Below are 23865 nucleotides of genomic sequence, written 5' to 3'. Positions count from 1 at the left end.
GCCTAGGAAGCAAAGCGCTGCGACGAATGCCTGCACCGAAGTCGCTGTTTTACTGCGCTTTCATGAATTCACACCACGCAAGTCACGCGATGTAGAGTTGGGGCGGCAGACTATTGCAGCACGTGTCGATTCGCATAAACGCAAGCACCAACTCAGAACCGTGGCCCCTAAACCATCAAGTAATTAACTAATGAAACTCAGTAGGAATTAGTGAGTTGCTGGCGTGAGCATCGTGACTGAGCTTGGCCGGTTCTGGTATGTGTTGACGCTGAGACTGCCGGCAACATGCATGTTAATGCCACAAAAGCGGATTTCCAGACATGGCCATCGGTAAATATTGCGATTGTGTGTTGTAGAATTATTTATATAATTGTGCGAAAGCACTACATGCCCCATTACGTGAAAAAAATGTGGCGTTGTAGTCGGCGGCGGGACCCAGCGATGGTAGAAAATATATCCGACGACAACATGTAAAACCACACAAAAAATATTCTAATTGACGTCCCATTCTTCAGGGAGGTTCCTGTAAACAAAGGAAATTAATATCTTTGAAAGCAATATTAGGTAAATTTCGGTTTCGGTGTGAATTTAATCTGGCCTCCGGGGTGCTTCCTTGACGCCACGGTGGCTCCACGGCTCTGGCTGACTAAGGGCCTGTTTACGCTCGAGCCGCCCATCGCCGCAAGCCGCACCGCACGTATGCGCTCGCGCGAAAGATTGCACGTATTAAACACTTGTACACAAACTTCGGTTTACCATGTACAAGGTATACACTGTGTACAATGTGTAAGCGGTAATTTGTGCACAAGTGCTGGATACGTGCAATTTTCCGCGCAACCGCACGCGTGCGGTGCATCGGGCGGCGATGGGCGGCTCGAGCGTAAACAGGCCGTAAACGTGTGACCTAGTTCGTGCGTCTTTGGGCACGTGACGCCAATGGGTAGGAGATGGCACCAGGTCATGCGCGTATAAAATGAGTGTGTAAAGTAAAAGTCATTGTTTTCCAATTAAGTGCCGCTGAGCGATCCTTCGAGTTATGAACTTCTCGCGGGCAAGCGAGCGCGTTTTCATTTGGCATTGACAAGGCGCAGTTAAAATGCCTGCGAAAGGTTGCGCGGACAAGGAAAGCGCAGAAAAAAAAACATTTAACCAAAGCGAATATAATGCTTTTGCATTCCCACACGTAAGCAGTCTTAAGCGTCTCTGGTGAATTTTGATTTCAGATATAAATAGTTTACAGGGCAAAAAGACAATGTCGCAAAACAAAGCTTAAATTGTTGTAAAGTCAGCACGTCCCAAGTTCTCTGAGATCAATCTCACCGCTGTCTAGCATTGTTGTGAAGTTGGGGGTCCGTGCGGCCAACGAAGTTTCCATTGATGGCGCCGTGCCAGGTACTGCGAGAAAGGGCTCGGAACGATGTTTGAGAGAATCAAAAAGAAAAGATTACATTTCTTTAAAAAAAGTACATGGTTGAGTTCTACAGTACGGCTCCAACTACCGCAGCATACTATGGCGGCGACTTAGCATGTTCGACTGCCACACTGTTTCCGAGCGCCCTCCTCCTCAGCCCTCTTGGTCCGCTTTTATGCCCTGCGCCATCACTGCCCTGTCGCCTCCCCTAAAGGCGGCGTCAGGAGACCGCTGGGGTCAGGAAACCGATTCCGGCGTCGGGACACCGAGCGCGCCTGGAGACCGTGACGTCAGGAGGTCGGTTGCCCTTTTCCTCCAAAGGAAGCTGGGTCAGAAACGCACGCACATCACTAATCTCCTGTGTGGACAGGCCAATTTGGGCTGCCGACAGGTGTGGAGAATCGTAGCATGAGGCGTGCCAACTGTATGTCGCCGGGGTGGCATCCCCCGCTCTGAAGGACCGCCGAGCACAACAGCACCCCCGCAGCCATATGGTGCATCGGGAGCTCGAGTTGCTCGATTGCAGCTCGGCCCTCTTGATGCCTGCATTGTTCGAAGCCATGGGCCGCAGCTTCTGAGAGTGCCAATTTCTGGCCCAAGACCCCTTGGTAGGTGAGCACTGCCTGGACTGCGTAACTGCGAGGGGACATGCTCCAAGGAGCGACCATTGTCAGCCTCACACAAGGCCTCAAGCGCGACGTGCATGCCACTGGCATCGCCAGACTGTACGAATTCAAAAAACGTCTGACAACCCCTTACCGAAATGAAAATCGTGAAGCGCATGGTGCACGTTGATTTGGATAAGTACCCATAAACTTCCAATTATGTTTCCTTCCAAATAGACACAAACGGGTTTACGTGATCAAGCTAAGTAATCATGAATTAGAGCTTGTTCATCAGGTCAGAAAGGCGAAGGGAGAACTAGCCTTGTTTACTTCATGTCCGTATCACTTAGCACCAGATAGCTACATGATCATTAAATAACGCCAAATTGCGAAATCCACAAGAGGGAAAACCATCTGAAAACCTTATCACGTTCCTAAACTGGCTCAGAAGGGCTCACTTATGGCGCTTTTCTTCTAGCGCACTTCTAAATGATGCTAATACAACGCAGTGTCATTAGAATAAATCACAAAATCTGACCAATAATAACAATACAGAAAGCTTTCTGCGGATTACCCAAAACAAGTCGCAATTAAACTTACATGGAGGCTCATTAACTTCAGCCTTCATCTCCATGTAAGAAAAGAAACTATAACACTGACGCTTTCCCTTCTCCAGCGTTCAGCTGTGACATTTTCATGTAAGTAGTCAAATTAATTCTACAAAGTCTGGCATACCACCAGCAGAAGAGATAAATCATGTCTTCTGTCTAACAAAAGTTCCTCAAACTTAAACGTTCCAAAATATTAATGCAGTCGAAGAAATGAAAGCTCATGAACGGATTCTACAGAACGTGCCTTCAAAAGCACTCCTGCCAAATCAAACATGAACCGTTAGGAACTCCCGCTAAAGCCTACCTTATCAACTTGGGCAAGTTGCGCGTGACCTTTCAAACTGTATGCAGCACTGGCCCTGTTTGCCTTGCCCTCCTACACGTGTCGTCACGTAAACTTTCCGCTTCAAACTACGGAACTAACCTGAGCCGAAAATGCTAATAACCTAAAAAAAGATTGTGGTATTCTTTACGCGTTGTCAAACGTTCAGCGCGCAACTAATCTCCTATAAAATGAATGCAAAAGAACAATATAATTTCCAATGCTTTTCTTTTCCAATTTCCAACGCATTTTTTTTTTTCGGGCCTTAAAGGCACACTAAAGGTTTATATTAAATGAACGTGGACTGTTTAAATACCATCCCAGAAACCTCGAAACACATGTTTCGCGCGAACAAGATACTTATTTTAGGAGAAAATGCGTTCTGAAGCGTCCGCGTACCTCTAGCCCAATTGAAATCGCCCACCCTCCGATCGAGGAGTGGTGACGTCATGGTCTTATGTTGACGTTGCGCCGTTGGTGAGTAAAACGGCGCCCGCAGACGGCGCTATGGCTTTTCTGGGCAAAACGCATATGCGCAGCCAGAAACAGAGCCAAGACAGAGCCGACAGCAGCGCGAAAGCGGAACTATTGCGGCTAGCGGAAGGGACAGCGCATGACTATAAGCTGGTTCTTTGTGTTATGATGCCAACTTTGACGCTCGTTGCAATGGACGACCCTGACAACGACACATTGGCTCGCGATGCTGGGCTCGACTTCAGCGATTTAAGCACTCATGAACGTGACCTGCTGCTGAGGGCTAGCGCTGCCGGCGTCGTTACGTACTACTACGGCGACTACTGTATGACATGGCTGTACATATTTGCACATTTGTAGCTTTTCCTTCGTGAAAGCCAAATGCCGCACTGACCGCCCCGTATTCGACCTGCAGCTGTTCTTGCGCTTCGCAGAATGCAGGCAAGACCGACGGAACAGCGCTACGGGAAAGCATTGCTTTGAAAAGCACTCCACACGACTCCAGTAAGTAGGCGTTGAACTCGTAATCCTCTGGACGAAAGAGCAGCGGGCACACTATCCTCTGGACGAAAGTGCAGCGGGCATATTATGCGATTTTTCGGCTCTTTGCCAGCGCGCTAACTGTGGCAGGGGTACGGCACTTAACCACTTCGAACGGAGAGGTTCACTCGTTGGCACACAGTGATAAGTAACGTCGGATTCACCGCTGCAACTGCCCTCGGCCAAGTTCTGCGGACCGTTCGCGCATCCCGCGACATCACATGGACGTGGCAATTTCGCTGCTTGTTCCAAATGCAAGTTTCGCGAGCCAGCAGAACCAGCGCAGCACGACGTGATAACCAAACAACTGAAACTCCAAAGCCCGCGCGGCGCACAGTCGAGCGCGCCTAGTCGAGCGCGCCGAGTCGAGCGAAAACGAAACCTTTCGACCACCCATACTACTGAAGGGTAAAGTCAAAATGTTATTTTTTCTTATAATCGAACAAAAGTAGTCAAGTAGCATTTTCTTCCGTCTTATAACCTAATGAAATGGCATTTTTAATACGAGTAGTTGAGTACTAGTGACATAATATATGATGAGGAGTGCGTTCTTCATTGGGCTAGTACCGGAATGTCACTGGGGGGTCTCAAATCGTGTCGTGCATTTACCTGAATTTTTCGGTTACTACAGCTCTGTTCGCGATTACGGTATTACGGTATTACGATATTTTCGAGCGATGCTCAAGACACGGGCCGCCACGAGAACGACGATGAAGTTGGCAGGTGCGCTTGGCGCGAGCGAGTGTCGGCCTGGCTGCCTGGCTCCAGTGTAAATAGCCTGTAAATAGTCTCTTTCGTCTGTGTCTTTTCGCACGTAAAATTCTGGTGGAGGTTAGCGATCCCCGTCCTCGCCACGGAACTGCGAAGTGGTCGGCACATCGAGCTTGTCACCATGCCTCCTGGTGACGAGCCCCCCTCTGCAACGGCTTCCGCTTGACCGTCTGCTCGAATCATCACGGTTGCCCCGCATCACGACCCTGATGTGTTCTCTGGCCTGGAGGGACAGCACGTTCACGAATGGATCAAGCTCACGAATGGAATGGATAAAGTTCACGAATGGATCAACACGCCAGTGCTAATAACAGGTGGGACCCAACGATTATGGTCGCCAATGTGATCTTTTATCTCGGCGGCACCCTACGCGTGTGGCACCAAACGCATGCAGACGAGATAACCAGTTGGGACAGTTTCAAAGAAAAGCTACGGGAACTGTTCGGCGACCCCTTTGAGCGCATGGTTGCCGCTAGAAAGGCTTTTGCGTCTCATGTTCAGTCACCTACAGAGCCGAACGTTTCAAACATCCTCGACGTCTTGGCTCTATGCCGCAAAGATGACGACAATATGTCCGAAGCAGATAAAGTGGCACATGTGCTAAAAGGCATCGCCGACGACGCATTCAATTTGCTTGTTTTCGGCAACGTCTCCACTATCGACGCCATCATAAAAGAATGTTGTCACCTTGAACAAACTAAGAGCCGCCATATCACACACCACATCACGCAGCTACCCAACACTGTTGCTACGTCAACATGTGAGGGCCGACCGTGTCAGACCACCACCTGTGACGACGTCATCCGTATTGTTCGCCGCGAACTCTAGGCCGCCTGTTCGCCAGCTTTCTCCGCGACGCCTCCCGATCCGCCTGCAACCACCATTGCGATGATTGAGACAAGAATTTGAGAACATGGGTCTTAACTCCGTGTGTTCCACGTCTCAGACCAGCGTTCCACAGTTCTCTCGCGGCCCTCCTCCTCCCCGGCAGTCCTTTTCTGCCACATCTCGCCGCAACCCGTCCGAATGGCGTACCCCTGAAGACAGGCCAATCTGCTTCCACTGCTGTCGCATCGGCACGTCGCTCGTCACTGCCGCAATCGATGGGCACCCCATCATCTGACATACGCCGCAGCTTATTCCCGCACCTTTGGATCTTCTGTTCCCTATACCACCCGCGATGACCGTACTGCCGCTGATACTCCTGCTCCGAACCTTCGCTACAGCCGCTCGCCCTCACCTCGACGCCATCACTCTCGTTCGCCCCAACCCCGTCGCCTCTCTTCGCCACCTATCGCCTCCCGGATCAAGCCGGAAAACTAGGCACTGCAGCTTCTGGAGGTGAAGCTGCGTTGTCGACCCTGCCCTCAAATCCTCTGCTCACGTTGCCTACGAACTAAAACCTTCTTGACGTTGACGGCTATCCTGTCACTGCACTCATCGATACAGGAGCACATCTTTCTATTATGAGTTCTGCCTTCCGACAACAAATGAACAAGCTCCTTACCCCAGCGTCGGCACGCGTCGTACGCGTTGCGGATGGCGGTACTGTGCCTATCGTCGGCATGTGTACGGCAGGTGTCAGCATCGCTGGCCGCCAAACTTCTGTCCTCTTCACCGTAATTGCTCATCATCCCCCCCCCGACCTCATTCTCGGCCTCGATTTTCTCTCCGCGCATTCTGCTCTTATTGACTGCTCTTCCAATACCCTTCTCCTTGAGTTGCCGATTCTCGCCGAACCTTCTGACGCACCCCAATGCCGCTTACGCCCCACCGGCTTTCTTCGCCTGCCTCCAAAGTGAATAGCCTATATTGAACTGTTGTCTTCCCCGCCAGCTCCTGATGGCGAGTACCGCATCACTCCTCTGCCCGACATTCCACTACAGTATGACGTTACCGTGCCTCACAGTATGCTTACTATTACTGCGAACCGCACTCGCATGCCTGTCTTTAACTTTTGATTGGCAAAGCAAATTCTACCGCAAGGCATTTGCCTTGCCACCGTTAATTGTCTCGGCGACAATCACGTGGCAGCGTTATCGACCGATGGTTCTCGCGAGCTTAGCAGGCCCCTCGCGCAAGCCTCGGGCACCAATCCCAACATAAAGAAAATGGTTGCGATGGACCTGTCTTCTGAGCAGGCTGAAGACCTTTGCCAAGTATTATCGTCCTACCGATATATTTTCGACTTCGACGATCGCCCTTTAGGCAGGACGGTCGCGGTCAAGCATCGGATTCTTACTGGCGATGCTACGCCTATTCACCGACGACCGTATTGAGTTTCTACGCCGGAACGCCGAGTAATTCAAAATGAAGTGAACGAAATGTTAGACAAAAACATCATTGAGCCTACTTCGAGTCCCTGGGCGTCACCTGTGGTGTTGGTGAAGAAGAAGGATGGCACGTGGCGCTTCTGTGTAGACTACCGTCATCTGAACAACATTACTAATAAGGACGTCTACCCGGTCCCACGTATAGACGACGCCCTTGACTGCATGCACGGTTCCAGCTATTTCTCTTCTATTGATCTTCGTTCTGGATACTGGCAGATTGCTGTTGACGATATGGACAGAAAAAAAACCGCGTTCGTCACACCTGATGGCCTATACCAATTTAAGGTAATGACGTTCGGATTATGCAACGCCCCTGCCACCTTTGAGCGTATGATGGACTCCTTGCTCCAAGGTTTCAAATGGTCCACATGCCCCTGCTACCTCGACGACGTCATCGTCTTCTAACCCACGTTCGACACTCATCTTGAGCGTCTAACGACTATACTTGGTATATTTCGGAAGGCGAAGCTGCCACTTAAGTCGTCCAAATGTCGTTTTGGCCACCGGAAAATTACTCTTCTGGGCCATCTCGTTGACGCTTCCGGAGTACAGCCTGATCCCGACAAAACTAGCGCTGTCGGAGAGTTTCCGGTCCCGAAGACAGGCGCAGACGTCCGATGTTTTGTAAGGCTATGTTCGTACTTTCGTCCTTTTGTTCCAAATTTTGCGGCAATTGCTAGATCCCTCACTAATCTTTTGAAGAATGGCGTACGATTTTCGTGGAGTACTGCAAAAGCCGCCGCCTTCTCTCGTCTCGTCACTCTTCTAACCTCACCACCCATTCTCGCCGACTTCGACCCTGATGCCCCTACAAAATTGCGTACAGATGCCAGCGGTCATGACGTAGGTGCCGTCTTAGCCCAGCGTCAGCGTGGCCAGGATCACGTTATTTCTTATGCGAGCCGCCTCCTAGCACCATCGGAGCGCAACTATTCTATTACGGAACGAGAATGCCTTGCTGTTGTCTGGGCGGTTGCGAAGTTCCGTCCTTAGTTTTACGGTCACCCTTTTTCCGTAGTCACTGATCATATCATGCTCTCTGCTGGTTCTCATCACTAAAAGACCCTACAGGCCGGCTTGGTGAATGGGCTTTGAGGCTATAAGAATTTTCATATTCCGTGGTGTTCAAGTCTGGCCGCCTGCACCAAGACCCTGACAGCTTGTCGCGTTACCCTGTTGACGACTCTGACTACTCCAATATTGCCAGTGCTTCTTGCGCATTATGTGTGTCACAGCTGCTTCATTTCGCTACGAGCAACGTCGCGACGCCTACATCAGAGCACTCATCGACCGTTTTGAACACTCTGTGGCCGATGCTGCTCTACGCCTCTTCGTCCTTTGCGACTGTACTCTGTACGGTCGTAACCTTCGTCCAGATGGCTCTGAGTTCCTACTGTCATACCTAAACACCTCCTTTCCACCCGTCTACAAGAGCTTCATCACCCACCAACGGCAGGACACCTCGGCGTATCTTGAACCTAGGACCGTGTACACCACCGTTTTTTCTGGCCGGGCCTTGCCCGTTCTGTACGACGTTACATCGCCGCTTGTGAACTTTTCCAACGACGCAAGAAGCCTTCCCAGCTCCCCGCTGGTTACCTGCAGCCACTCGGCATCCTTGCTGAGCCCTTCCATCGTGTCGGCTTAGACATTCTCGGCCCATTTCCGGAATCTGCATCAGGAAACAAGTGGGTTGCAGTCGCGGCGGCCTACGCGACCCTCTACGCCGTAACCCACGCTCTTCCGACCAGTTGCGCAATTGATGTTGCGGACATCCTCCGCAACCGGAAGTGGGGGGGGGGGGGGGTTAGTATTACGATATTTTCGAGCGATGATCAAGAGACGGGCCGCCGCGAGATCGACGATGAAGTTGGTCGCTGCCCTTAGCGCGAGCGACGGTCGGCCTGGCTGTCTGGCTCCAGTGTAAATAGCCTGTAAATAGCCTCTTCCCCCTGTCTTCTCATACGTAACAATGTTGACGCCTTAGACGTTCTAGAGCATTGCTTTATCACTTTAACTTGACTTCATAGTAACCTTTAGTGTCCCCTTAAGAAACCCTCCCCGACGAGCTCGAGGTGGGTCGCGCCTTCCGGGGTTCTCGCAAAGTGCGGTCGCGAAGAAGCAAAACTCGTCTATTTGCCTCACGCACCTCGTAGCTACGACTTTAGAACAAGAGTCGCTGCACACTAGGAGAGGGGCGCATTCACAGATCATCGCGCGCATTTCCCCCTTATGTGCCAGGCAGTTGACTTTCTCTGCCCTCGCGAGTGACCAGCTCTTTCAGCAGCCTACAGCGCGCTTCCTTTTGCCCCTTTGCTTGCAACGAGACGCCCTCAAAGCGTTTAAGCGATGCTTACTATGCCTGAATCTTCGCGAAACTATCTTTTTTTCGTGATGTGCATCCCGCCGATCCCCGATCTCTGCAAACGCCTGAGCTTTGGAGTTACCGTCTTTCGCTTTTTCACAGTCTTCGGCTGGATCCTCACTTTCGCGCCTTTCCCTGTGTCGCCTTTGCGCTTCGCACCTCGACCGCGACCGCCTTTCTCCGCCTGTACCTACGCCTTCTCTTCACCATCTGTTCTGAGCTATCCGAACAGCCCCATATATAGGTGACCTTTTCTTGCAGACCATCCGAATTTGCCGCCTCCATAAATACTTGGCCCAACGGGCCCTCCGTTTCTTGTGCGGGAAATCCTCCGCTCTCTGCTGCCTTCTCCTCGCTTCCGATTACGACTCGTCATTGCACGCAGCTGCCTCGGGAATTTTTACATGGTCCTCTGACCGCTGCTCAGTAGGGGACACGCCTATCCCTCTCCGAGTCTCCTCCCGTGTTTCTGCCCTGAAAGGTCCCATATTGGAGACGGGTTCTCCTCATTCCGTCAACGTTTGCTCCGACCCATTCGAAGAGCCGTAGCTGACTTGCTCTTGCAGGCTGGCCAAAATTGCCGCCTTCGTGCTGATTTGCTTTGCTTGAGGTGAGTCGCCCTCTTACACCTGATGCGTGCCAGGAAAATGCGACGTCTCCGGATTAAAATTCCTACGGACCTTTTGCTTCCCGGTAGCGTATCGCGCTTTGTCGCTTCTCTCTGATAGTCGCGGCGTACTGCAGACACTTTGTCACCTGCAGCTATCCTCTGCGAATTCTGCCACTCTATATTTAGCCTTCGAGGTCGACGCGAAATTCCAGACCGAAGTGTCTGAACGAAGCGTTCTTAGCCCTATTGTAGTCTCGTGCTTTCTCCTCGGACAAACAGTTCATGAAGCACTTAGTGATACCTAACTAACGGGATTAGCGCTGGTAATCTCTCGGTCCACAAGTCCTGGCTGACACCCTCTTTCTCACACAAACTTTAGAAATCAGCGAGGAAACTAACTATATCGTCGTCTGCCTCGAAAGTGCGGAGCTGGTGTCGCGATATCTGCGATCAAAGTATCTGACAATTGTGTTCAAGCTCTGCTAGCCTAAGAGCGTGCCGTTGCGCTGCCTCCTTCTCGCGCTTCTCGTACTCCTCTGGTTCTCGCTTGCGCCTCTGGCACTCCTCTGCTTTCTGTTTTCTTTCAATATTGGTTTCCCAAGCTTCGTCAGCCTCCTTGACCGTCACTACTTCTGCCTTCATGGCGTCTAGAACTGCTGCTTTCGTTTTTGCGGAGCCGAAGGAAGAGCCCAATTCGTGGCAAACTTGAAGGAGGTCCTGCACTTAGAATTTCTTCATATTTAACTCGTTTGCCTTCAAAATTCCCCCTTCCTCAAAACTTAAATGGCTTATTTAAGGAAGGTGAGTTTTGAAAACGGTGCCCCCCATAAAACACCCCTAGGACAGGCCGCCATTGGAATCTGAACCTGGCAACGTTTAACGCTAGAACGGTATTTAGTGAGGCGAGTCTAGCAATGCTATTGGAGGAATTAGAGGGCAGTAAATGGGATATAATAGGACTCAGTGACCTTGTAAAATGGCCGTACTGCTCACAGCCGAATTGTATCGCAGGGGACCGGGCTTAGTCAAGCTGTAGTTAAGTAGCTTTTAATGCGATAGGAAGTATATGGACACTCCAGGCGCATTTCTCCTATCGGTGTCACCGTCGCCGTGAGGTTCCGTATAATGTCCGGCGGCGATGAAATCATCGTCGCGCGCCGTATGCTGTATGTGCGAGTTAAAACGTGCAACGGTGAGCCGGTGAACGCAACTATCGCGTACTTTCATAGCAAAACTATGTAAAGTCACATCATCATTGTGCATAGCCATTGTGTGCACTGTATGCATTCAACATCATTATGTGTAATGTGACGATTAGTTAATGTGTAACTGTGCGTGTCAGGGGGTCTATGTGGCTATATGTTAGTGAGTGTGGACTCAGATACTTCATTCAAAACGTGTCATGTTTACAATGATTCGCACTTTGTAGATGTTATCATCTCGGTAAAATTGCCCGTCATTGTGACTCAGTGTTCGTATCGCCTTTTGTTGAAATTAAACTTTTTCTAAACACATGCCTAAATTAGGTCCCCTTTTCCGTGTTCAAAAGAGCTCTTCGATTCCTATTTTAGGCCTTGATTACACCTATGATGGCATATCAAGGAATAAATATCTTAGGAAATCTTGGGAAATATCTACTCATATTCCACAGTTACCCTAATTCTCCGAAAGAAACGTAGAAAGATACCTATAAAGAAAGGTATCAGGGAAGCAGACACGATTTCTCCAATGCATGCTTGGAAAAAGTACTCATGCTAATAAACTTGGTCGGAACTTATCTAAACGTCCAAGATTTCCGCTATTGCTGCTAAAGGATAAAGAAGTACAGGTTAAAGGACCGCTATATTTGCACTTGTCGACACAGTCTCGGTAGATTCTTTCATGAGTGAGACTTTTTGCCATAAGCTTAGGTAGGCCACCAAATCCTTTTTGGCAACAGACACAGCAGCGCGATGTTCAAGTCGTACTCATGCTTCCGTTATGCCACCGCCAACTACACTCGAGCACCGCTTGATAGAACCAAATCGCTAGTTGTTATGTGACCTGTGCGCTGCGCGACCTTTAGAATGAAGTGACATGTACAGCGAAGGATTCCGGAGGCCCCAAGCACCTCGTCATGGAGGCACTTCACTGCATTACCCTTCCACGAGGAAAAGACCGGGGAATGAAAGGCAGCTCCGAAGGCTAGGGCGCAGTTTAACGCAGCGTTCCGAAGCGTTAGCGATCCCTAAGCGAGAATGGCAAAAAGTGACACGTTAGCTCTCGTGACGCAATGAAGAAACTCATTCATTCCGGTGGCGAAATGGAAGCTAAAAATCTAGCGTGCACGAACGAGGAAGGCCGCGCGGAAGGGCGCCCCGTTCTGTCGCGCGCGAGGCACGCAGGTGCGGTGAGGGAGGCAGGCGTTCTGCTGCTGCTGCTGCTCACGGCACGCCAGTGCGGGTGCCGCATATTGAAAGCGTCCTGTGATGCGCGCAGAGAGCGCGTGGTGCTGGTAGCTTCGTATGCGCTGCGCTTTCGACGTTTCGCACGCGTTGAAGAGAGAGGTGCAGGAAGGTCCACTGGTTCTCTGCTGCTGCTGCCACGATTCCTCACGCCAGCGTTCCGACAGCGAGTTTCCGGGCTCACCCAGCGAGATGTGTTCACGTTTACCTGTGCACGCGTGACACCGTGCTTGTTAATTTAGTTGGTAAGCTAATGTTACCAAGCTTATACCGCCGATAAAGCTGCTATCCTTACTTCATATACCTATTTGCTAATCCGCTATCGCAATCTGTGCTTCGCCTTTAGGGCGAAACTGTGACTGTTTTTCCCGCCAGCCTCTTTCTCTTCTTCAGAGGAATAAGGTTCGATTTCATTTCAACTAAAATAGACTGATACCATTGCTACGTTACGTTATGTAGATGTCACATTTACCTTATGTACATGTTATGCTTGTGACCACCATTGTGGCGCAGTCAAAGAACTAGCCTGGCAGAAGCAGCAGATACCGCGCCAATATCTTACAGGTAGTTGCTTTACTAAAGCTCTACTATTTATAGTGACAGGGTTTTAATGTGACCCTGACCAACGAAAAACAGAGAAATACTTCATACTTTTTCTGTTACATCTACTCAAGCTACACGGTAAAACGATGTATCAACTTGTGCCCAATACGACGCTGATGTTTCTGTATTTTTCCTCTTCTTTTTCTCAGTACAAATGTCGGCATTGACACCATCGGCGACGGTAGCGTAGACTACATCAACTACGGGAAAAACGTTCTTTTCGAGAACCAGCTATATTTCGTATATGTCCGCAACTCGTCGAATCGCTGGACGATCTCAACGAGTTTCAACCCGCAACCGAAAACAATAGCCCATAAATCGGCCAAGCGAGCTATCTATTTTCATCGCCCCTCTAACAGCTACCAGAAACGTATGACCCAGGTAAGTAGACTAAATTACGAAATAACTGCTTGGGTGAAATTCTTTCAAAAAGCTTAGTTTCAAGCAGTGCAGAGAATATTATGGCAAGTCTTGCGAAATTTTCGGTTAATGCTCTACAGCTCGCTATCACTGTTCAAAAGCAAAAGATCAAGCCTTTTTTCCCTCCACTTCATTGGGAATTGGTCAATACAGCTTGGTTTAGCGTTCCCAGATAAAACAAAAAAAAACAAGCACGCTGAACTTTTTTTATATTTAGTCTCAAATGCCAAATACCTCTACCCAGAAATACCTGTAATGGTAGAACGTTATCTAGTGAGGCCAGTCTAGCAGTGGGTATTGGAGGAATTATAGGGCAGTAAAGGGGATAGAATAGGCTTCAGGGAAGTTAGGAGAACAAATTAAGCATATACAGTGCTAAAAAGCGGACACGTCCTGTGCTACCGGGGCTTAGCAGAGAGACGAGAACTAGGAGTCGGATCCCTGATTAATAAGAATATATCTGGCAACTTACAGGAATTCTATAGCATTACCGAGAGGGTGGCAGGTCTTGTGAAACTTAATAAAAGGTACAAATTGAAGGTCGTACAGGTCTACGCCCCTACATCCAGTCATGATGACCAGGAAGTCGAAAGCTTCCATGAAGACGTAGAATCGGCGATGGCTAAAGTCAAAACAAAATACACTATACTGATGGGCGACTTCAATGCCAAGGTAGGCAAGAAGCTGGCTGGAGACAAGTCAGTGGGGGAACATGGCACAGGCACTAGGAATAGCAGGGGAGAGCTATTAGTAGACTTTGCAGAACAGAATAACATGCGGATAATGCCGCAAGCGGGATGGTCGAAAGTGGACGTGGAGGAGCCCGAATGGGGAGACTAGAAATGAAGTGACTAGAAATTCCGAGATTATTCCACACAATGTACTTACTGCCAACATCCATCGCTAAAGTATCAACATTGTATCAGAAGCTTAAAAATAGCCATCCGGTGATGTAGATGATCTAGAATAAAACCAATCAAATACGTCATAGATTTGATTGGGCCAGCGCTTACACACATATGTAACGTCTCTCCTTCGACGGGGATTTTTCCAAACAACATGCAGGTAGCAAAAGTTTCAGTAATCTACAAGAATGGCGACAAAAATTGTTTAGGTAATCATCGCCCTGTGTCAATCTTGCCTGTATTCTCTAAGGTACTCGAGAAAGTGATTCACTCTCGCATTGAGAAATTCACTAGAAAATATAACATCTTAACGGACTACCAATTTGGTTTCAGAAAGGGACGCTGCACTCAGACAGCACTTCTAGCTCAGAAGGAAGAAATATTAAAGAATTTTGAGGATAAGGTAATGACATTTGGTATACTCTTAGACTTTAGCAAAGCCTTAGATCGAGTCAACCATCCAATACTGTTAGATAAGTTAGAGCATTATTGGTTTCGTGGCGCAACACTACAACTTATTAAATCTTACTTGAGTGCGCGCCATCAATACGTCGAACTAAATAAGCATAAATCTCACCTGTGGTCTATTGAATTTGGAGTTCCACAGGGTAGCATACTGGGACCAATTCTCTTTCTTTTTTATATTAATGATATTGTAAAAATATATCAGGATTGTAGATATGTTATTTATGCCGACGATTTCTCGGTACTCTTTAAGGGAAAAACATTGATATTGTAAGACAAACGGGAAGTGCGTTTTGTCACAACTTGCAGATTTGGTGCTAGAACAATAGGCTCATTCTTAATGAGTCAAAAACTAAGTGTGTGTTGTTTCGCACCTCCGGCACCTTAGAAAGTATAGACGACCATATTGCTCTCGCGCGATTCAAAATTACAATAGAAAAGTTTGTTAAAATTCTAGGTGTCATTTTCTCAGAAAACATGTCTTGGATCGAACATGGGAAAACTTTATCACCAAAATTAACTAGAGCCGCTTGTGTATTAAGCCAAAATCGTCACACTTTTCTAGTCAGCATTAAAAAGATGTTATATTTTGCACTCTTTAACTTTCACTTGCATTAATGCATGCTAATATGGGGAAACACGACAGCATCGAACTTGCGGACACTGTTCCTTATTCAGAAAAAAGCACTTAGATCAATAGCAAATTCCTCGTTCTTAGAACACACAGAACCACTCTTTCACAAACATAAAATTCTAAAAATACACAATATATACAAATACAAATTATTAAGAACCTATAAAAACGCCACATTAGGTAGGGCGGAACAATTCCAAGAATTATCAGATCTCAGGAAAATTACCATTTCTTACCTTTCCGATATCAACCGCCATACTACGTTCCCTTCTCGCGCACCCATTATCGGAAAGAAAGACATGACTACGCACTGGCAACTACGCTAAATGAACCAGACCGCGAAAATGTGGACGTTCCAGTCCTTACTAACAAAACCTTATTTGAGCTGTTTGTGCGACTGTATTGAAACTGCTTATGCGTCTAATTGTTCTGGTAATTGTCATTTGTGATGGGATTGTCTGATCGTTTCTTTATTTTCTGATATGTTTATATAACTCAATCCAGATAAGAAATCGTCGTGTCACTGCTGCTGTACGGGTGGCTAGAGCTTAGTCAAGCTGCACAGATGCAGCTTTTTTCTCTGGCCCCCTATTTTCGCAGTAACAATGTATTGTCTGCGGCGAAAACAAAACTTGATTGATTGAAGTAGACTTCATACTCTGCGCTAACCCTGGCATTATACAAGATGTGGAGGTGCTCGACAAGGTGCGCTGCAGTGACCATAGCATGGTAAGAACCCGAATTAGCCTAGACCTGAGGAGGGAACGGAAGAAACTTGTACATAAGAAGCCGATCAATGAGTTAGCGGTAAGAGGGAAAATAGAAGTATTCCGGATCAAGCTACACAACAGGTATTCGGCTTTAACTCAGGAAGATGACCTTAGTGTTGAAGCAATGATCGACAATCTAATGGGCATCATTAAGGAGTGCGCAATAAAAGTGTGTGGTAACTCCGTTAGACAGGATACCAGTAAGCTATCGCAGGAGACGAAAGATCTGATCAAGAAACGCCAATGTATGAAAGCCTCTAACCTTACAGCTAGAATAGAAGTGGCAGAACTATCGAATTTAATCAACAAGCGTAAGACAGCTGATATAAGGAAGTAAAATATGAATAGAATTCAACATGCTCTCAGCAACGGAGGAAGCCTAAAAGCAATGAGGAAACTAGGAATTGGCAAGAATTATATGTATGCGTTAAGAGACAAAGCCGGCAATATCATTACTAATGTGGATTAGATAATTCAAGTGGCTGAGGAGTTCTATAGAGAGTTATACACTACCAGTGGCACCCATGACGATAACGGAAGAGAGAACAGCCTAGAGATATTTGAAATCCCACAAGTAACGCCGGAAGAAGTAAAGAAAGCCTTGGTAGCTATGCAAAGGGTGAAGGCAGCCGGCGAGGATCAGGTAACAGCAGATTTGTTGAAGGATGGTGGGGAGATTGTTCTAGAAAAACTGGCCACCCTGTATACGCAAAGCATCATGACCTCGAGCGTGCAGGAATCTTGGAAGAACGCTTACATAATCCTAAAGCATAAGAAATGAGACGCCAAAGACATGAAAAATTATAGACCGATGAGTTTACTGTCCATTGCCTACAAACTATTTACTAAGGTAATCGCAAATAGAATCAAGAACACCTTAGACTTCTGTCAAGCCAAGAACCAGGCAGGATTCCGTAAAGGCTACTCAACAATAGACCATATCCACACTATCAATAAGGTGATAGAGAAATGTGCGGAATATAACCAACCCTTATATATAGGTTTCATTGATTACGAGAAATCGTTTGATTCTGTCGATACCTCAGCAGTCATGGAGGCATTACGGAATCAGGGTGTAGACGAGCCGTATGTACAAATACTGAAAGATATCTATAGCGGCTCAACAGCCACCGTAGTCCTCCATAAAGAAAGCAACAAAATCCCAATAAAGAAAGGCCTGAGGCAGGGATATACGATCTATCCAATGCTATTCACAGCGTGCTTACAGGAATTGGGGATAAGAGTTAGCGGCGATTACCTTAGGAACTTGCGATTCGCTGATAATATTGCCTTCCTTAGTAACTCTGGGGACAGATTGCAATGCATGCCCGCTGACCCGTAGAGGCAAAGCAGAAGAATGGGTCTAAAAATTAATATGCAGAAAAAAAGTAAGGTTTAGTAATCTCGTAAGAGAACAGCAATTTACGATAGGTAGCGAGGCACTGGAAGTGGTAAGGGAATACATCTAATTAGGGCAGTTCATGACCGGGGATCCGGATTATGAGATGGAAACAATGAGAAGAATAAGAATGGGCTGGGGTGCGTTTGGCAGGCATTTTCAGATCATGAACAGCAGGTTGCCATTATCCCTCAAGACAAAAATGTATGATAGCTGTGTCTTACTAGTACTCATCTACGGGGCAGAAACCAGGAGGCTTACGAAAAGGGTTCTACTTAAATTGAGGACGGTGCAACGAGCTATGCAAAGAAGAATGATGGGTGTAACGTTAAGGGATAAGAAAAGAGCAGATTGGCTGAGGGAACAAACGCGAGTTAATGACATCTTAGTTGAAATCAAGAAAAAGAAATGGGCATGGGCAGGACATGTAATGAGGAGGGAAGATAACCGATGGTCATTAAGGGTTACGGACTGGATTGCAAGGGAAGGGAAGCGTAGCAGGGGGCGGCAAGAAGTTAGGTGGGCGGATGAGATTAAGAAGTTTGCAGGCACGACATGGCCGCAATTAGTACGTGACCGGGGTAGTTGTAGAAGTATGGGAGAGGCCTTTGCCCTGCAGTGGGCGTAACCAGGCTGATGATGATGACGGCAAATACCACGACTTCGTCACCATTCAAAATAGCGACTATATTGAAGCGGTTGCAACGCACTCTAAGAACCGATGGATGTCAACCTTCTTTCAAGCATATGCTTGTGTTTATACTAAATGTGCTGATGTTAGAGTGCGACGTTAGTGCTACGTACGTTACGTAGATGTCACATTTACGCTATGTACATGTTGTGCTTGTTGCCACAATGGCGGTACTGCCAAAGAACAACCATGCCAACCAATCCAGGGAGGAGCCCACGTCCAACTAGTTTATTTGCAGAAGAAAACACGGTATATGTGAATCGCCTTTTTTACAAAATGGACCACACCCGACTCACGCCAACTGCATCACAACTTCGTTTCAGAATTGGAATTTCTGGTATTGCGTGTTCACGCGTGTAAGACTTAGTGTAATATAAATTTGAAAACTAGTTCCGTGTCTAACCAGTCTAGCCGACGTACACCTTTCCACGGTTTAACGGAACCTCATAACATACTCTGCAAAAAACTTAGCATGCCTTCTTTTTCAACCGAATTTTGCTCTTCCGTTGTACAATACACGGCTGAAAATTGTAGTTAAATTACAGGGCACTGAAAAAGAAACATCGGCTCGTAATACCTGGCAGCGACCTCATTTAGATTGCGCGCCGCCCAAGGACCGTAGATATCACTACCCAGTCTTGCATTTTTCCGGCGACACTGATTACTAGTAAGACCCTAGTAAGGCGTACAATATTTTTCTTGATAAACTTATTGCATGCTACAATCAAGCATTTCCAACGGAACTGAGTAGGCCAAGATGTAAAAGAATACGGAAGCCCTGGATTAACAACTCCTTATTAAAGAAAATAACAAAAAAGAACCGTTTGTTCCATATGTTTTTAAAAACGCGAGGAGAAGATGCCCTAATCACTTTCAAACAGTATAGAAATAAACTGAGCAGTGAAATTAAAAATGCTAAGGTAGAATATTATGAACAGGTTTTTGCCAAAATAGGTAAGGATCCTAGGAAAATATGGAATGAAGTAAAAAATCTAACTGGGAAGAAAGAACAATGTACCGTACTAAAAATAGTCACACCTACAGGCACACTAACCGGTCTTGAAGCGGCCACCGCCCTTAACGCCTATTTTGCCACGAGCGCAGTGTACGAGCAGGAAAATGATGAAGAGCATAACTTGGTTGATAACAGCGTTACGATAGTGAACTCTATGGTTCTCGCACCAGTAACTCCTCACGAAATCAACAAACTTATCAATGGGATTAGAAATGATGTTGCTTCTGGTTCTGATGAAATTAAAGCAATGCCAATTAAACATGTGTCTGAAATCCTATCCCCCATCCTAGCAGACATAATAAATAAAATGTTTGAGACTGGAATCTTCCCTGACTCGCTCAAGATAGCCCGCATCTGTCCTATTCACAAGGGTGGTGCTGAAGGAGACATAAGCAACTATAGGCCAATCTCGGTCCTGCCTGTTCTATCGAAAGTATTTGAAGGGGCCATAAATATAAGACTAGAAAAATTCTTTGCGAAATATGGGGTAATAAGTGACATGCAGTTCGGATTTCAAAAAGGAAAATCTACCGAGGACGCACTTCTCAGTATCAAGCATGATATTATACATAACTTTGAGCACAGGCTTTACACGCTAGGACTGTTTGTAGATCTACGAAAAGCTTTTGACTCAGTGTGTCATGATGTGCTATTAATTAAACTAAAAAGATACGGTGTTCGCAGCGTCGTCCTTAAACTGATAGAGAGTTACTTAAGCAATAGGCTTCAATATGTAAGTGTCCACCAAGGAACGACTACAAAAATAGTAATTAAACAAGGTGTTCCTCAAGGCTCTATTCTTGGACCGCTATTATTCTTAGTCTATATTAATGATCTCTGTAGCATCTATAATTCCCCTAAACTAATAATGTACGCAGATGACACGAATATTTTCTTCACTGCACGTACCCTTACAGAGCTTCAGGAGATTGTTAATAAGTATATGGAGTCACTTTCTGACTGGTTACATGCCAACAGGTTACAGTTGAATACTAATAAAACCAAATATATTATATTCGCTCCGATTAACAAGCCAATGAAGAATGATATTCATATTACCTTTCGGGGCACTCCGTTAAAACAAGAGGTGAAGCAAAAATTTCTGGGAGTATGGTTCCAAGAAAATTTGTCTTGGAACACCCACATTGATAATCTTGCTTTGGAGCTCAGTAGATCGCTCGGCTGCTTGTATAGAATAAGCTCACTTATACCTTTGTGGCTTAAAGTTTCTCTTTATTATACTCTCTTTTATTCCAGACTTTCCTACTGTATTTTGGTTTGGGGTACAACCTCTAGTAGAAACTACCTCCGAATACTAAAGTTTCAGAAGCGTGTACTTCGCCTACTCGAAAGATACGCAGGACACCCACAAGACTTGCCAACAGGTCCACTGTTTGTAAAGTATTCTCTGCTAAGAGCTGATGAAATTTATTGCTTCAAGTTATTGCAGTATGTACAAAAACATAAACTACACGCATTTAGCAATCCCGCTGAAACACACACGCTCGCCCTTCGAAGGCAAGAGCGCAGAAAGCCTCGAACACGCACGAATTATGGAAAACAACATTTAAATTACCAAATTCCGGTGCTTCTAAATAAACTTCCAGATGATGTCGACCTCAACAAATCGATTAAGAAAAAAACATTCAAAACAATGGTTATCGAGAAAGAAATTCGCTACCAGTGACATCTCATTTAAAACCATATGTAGCGTTTGTCTGTAAAACAGTGCTCTTTTACTGTGTGTTGGATGTCGCCTTTTTTCTCTTTTTTCATATGTTCGCTACGATGATTGACATTTTGCATTTGCGTTCATATGTTTTTTTTTTCCGTTCTGTCACATCTATGACAAGAAATCTGTTTTATATATTTGTGTGCAGTGATATGAACTAGATCCTCTATGACATAGAACTGTGTAGAGTGTAACTACAAATGTGTGTGCTGTTTTTCTCAAATCTCTTTTGTAATATTGTCGAAACTGTATGCGGAGGGAGGGCCTCGTCAGGCTAGTAGCCTTTAGCTCTCCCTTCGCTTTTTCCTTGTATTGGAAAGAAACCAATAAACAAACAAACAAACAAACAAACAAACAAACAAACAAACTTCTGAATGCAGAGGCTTACTTTTGAATGTATCTAGCACTGCAGCAGTCGCAAGAGATAGCTGTGCGCTGAAAAATCCAGCTTATGTGAGCCGGGAAGCTTTCAAATCAAAGCTACCTTGCACGGCATGATCACAACTATTATTTAGGGCCAGGAGCAAAAACGCCCAGATGTGACCACTCTCTTTTTTTTTCTTTTTTTTTTCTCTATACGAATTGGAGGAGTCAAAGGATGACCATGATTGCGTGCAATGGTGCGGTAAATACAAGAAACGTCGCAGTGAAAAACAGTCATATGAATGCCTGAACACTGAATACCATTATAATATTTAAACATTTTTTATGTTCATTAAAAACGCTTAAAACGTCAAACACATGCTGCTTATACGACATATTAGACTATCAGACAACTAGCAAAATTATCTAAATGTGCAAACATCCCAGATTTGATTGTATGGAGCCGTTTCTATATTTTAAAGAGCGTCACCTCGTGGACGCCCCGATATTGTCACGTGGTGGTGACGTTGAAGAACACAGTAGAAATACTGTGAACGACAAAACTAACTTTTATTGGGCGAACCTGTGCCCACCAAACAGGCTACACATATAGCATAACGATAGCGGCGAACACGGTCGGCGATCGTCGAAAATCTGATCAACGGGTCAAGCGCGTCGGCTTTTATACATCAATCGTCGAATGTTCCAGACTAATCGTTGGGACCCGCGTGCTTTCCACAAAGTTCTACACCATTCGCGTCAGGCGATGAAATCAGATAACATAAGGTTCGGCGACAACAGACAGCGGATAGAAGCATAGATAACTTTCCAGAAACTTCGGATACATGTACGCGCGTCCCGCGCTGTGAGATAACATTTGTTAAGCGGCGAAACGGGGTCGCCCGATAAAGTACACGTGTTATTACCCCCCTCTTAGAAAGCATCGACCCAATGCTGCAAACAAACGAAAGTAACAAAAGCACTCGTAGCAAAGAAAACAACAAAAATAGGAAGTTCGTCAGCGTCCGTAAAAGGGTTTAAGGCGCACCACGTGGACCACTTCAGATTGTGCGCGGCGCCGCTGTGAATGCGAAATGCCGTCTGGCACGACCTCGTAGTCCAGAGTGCCAATACGTCGGATGACCTTGTAGGGTCAGAAATAGCGTCGGAGTAGTTTCTCACTGAGTCCTCGTCGGCGTATCGGGGTACATACCCAAACACGGTCGCCGGGCTGGTACTCGACGAAGCGTCGTCACAGGTTGTAGTGTCGGCTGTCGGTCCTCTGCTGGTTTTTGATCCGCAGGCGGGCGAGCTGGCGGGCTTCTTCGGCGCGCTGGAGATATATAGCGACGTCAAGATTTTCCTCGTCAGTGACGTGCGGCAGCATGGCGTCGAGCGTCGTCGTAGGGTTCCTGCCATCGACCAGCTTAAATGGCGTGATCTGTGTTGTTTTTTCCACCGCCGTGTTGTAAGCGAATGTTACGTACGGCAGGACCACATCCCACGTCTTGTGCTCGACGTCGACGTACATTGCTAGCATGTCGGCGAGGGTCTTGTTCAGGCGCTCCGTGAGACCATTCGTCTGCGGATGGTAGGCAGTTGTCCTCCTGTGACTTGTCTGGCTGTATTGCAGAATGGCTTGCGTGAACTCTGCCGTAAAAGCCGTTCCTCTGTCGGTGATGAGGACTTCTGGAGCACCATATGGCACCAGGATGTTATCGATGAAAAATTTCGCCACTTCGGCTGCGCTGCCTTTAGGTAGAGCCTTAGTTTCAGCGAAGCGGGTGAGATAGTCCGTCGCCACGACAATCCACTTATTTCCGGAAGTTGATGTCGGAAACGGTCCCAACAAGTCCATCCCGATCTGCTGAAAAGGTCGGTAAGAAGGCTTGATTGGCTGTAGTAATCCCGCTGGCCTTGTCGGTGGTGTCTTGCGTCGCTGACAGTTTCGGCATGTCCTGGTTTAGCGGGCGACATCGGCGGTTAGGTGCGGCCAGTAATACCTTTCTTGTATCCTCGATAGCGTCCGGGAGAAACCGAGATCCCCAGCGGTCGGATCGTCATGTAGGGCGTGCAGTACTTCTGGACGCAGCGCCGACGGGACAACAAGAAGGTAGTTGGCGCGGACTGGGGAGAAGTTCTTCTTCACGAGTAGGTTGTTTTGAAGCGTGAACGAAGACAATCCACGCTTAAATGCCCTAGGGACAACGTCGGTGTGCCGTTCCAAATACTCGACTAGGGCTTTTAGCTCCGGGTCCCCTCGTTGTTGTTCGGCGAAGTCTTCCGCGCTTATTATACCAAGGAAGGCGTCGTCATCCTCGTCATCTTGCGGTGGTGGGTCAATGGGGGTGCGTGATAGGCAATCGGCATCTGAGTGTTTTC

General features: G+C 47.0%; 1 protein-coding gene across 1 annotated transcript in view; it reads left to right on the top strand.

Annotated features, from left to right (window-relative positions):
- Window positions 1-23245, top strand: part of LOC142559401 (uncharacterized) — a 291201-nt gene extending 267956 nt beyond the window's left edge. The window contains exons 6-7 of the mRNA XM_075671002.1: window positions 13239-13470; window positions 23117-23245. Coding sequence (XP_075527117.1) covers window positions 13239-13470; window positions 23117-23245 — 361 coding nt within the window. The remainder of the gene's footprint in view (window positions 1-13238; window positions 13471-23116) is intronic.
- Window positions 23246-23865: the final 620 nt, after the last annotated feature.

The sequence above is a fragment of the Dermacentor variabilis genome, chromosome 10, assembly GCF_050947875.1.
Source record: "Dermacentor variabilis isolate Ectoservices chromosome 10, ASM5094787v1, whole genome shotgun sequence".
In the NCBI taxonomy this organism is placed as follows: Eukaryota; Metazoa; Arthropoda; class Arachnida; order Ixodida; family Ixodidae; genus Dermacentor; species Dermacentor variabilis.
The sequence above is the reverse complement of the archived record's forward strand: the minus strand, read 5'-3'. Positions and strand labels throughout refer to the sequence as shown.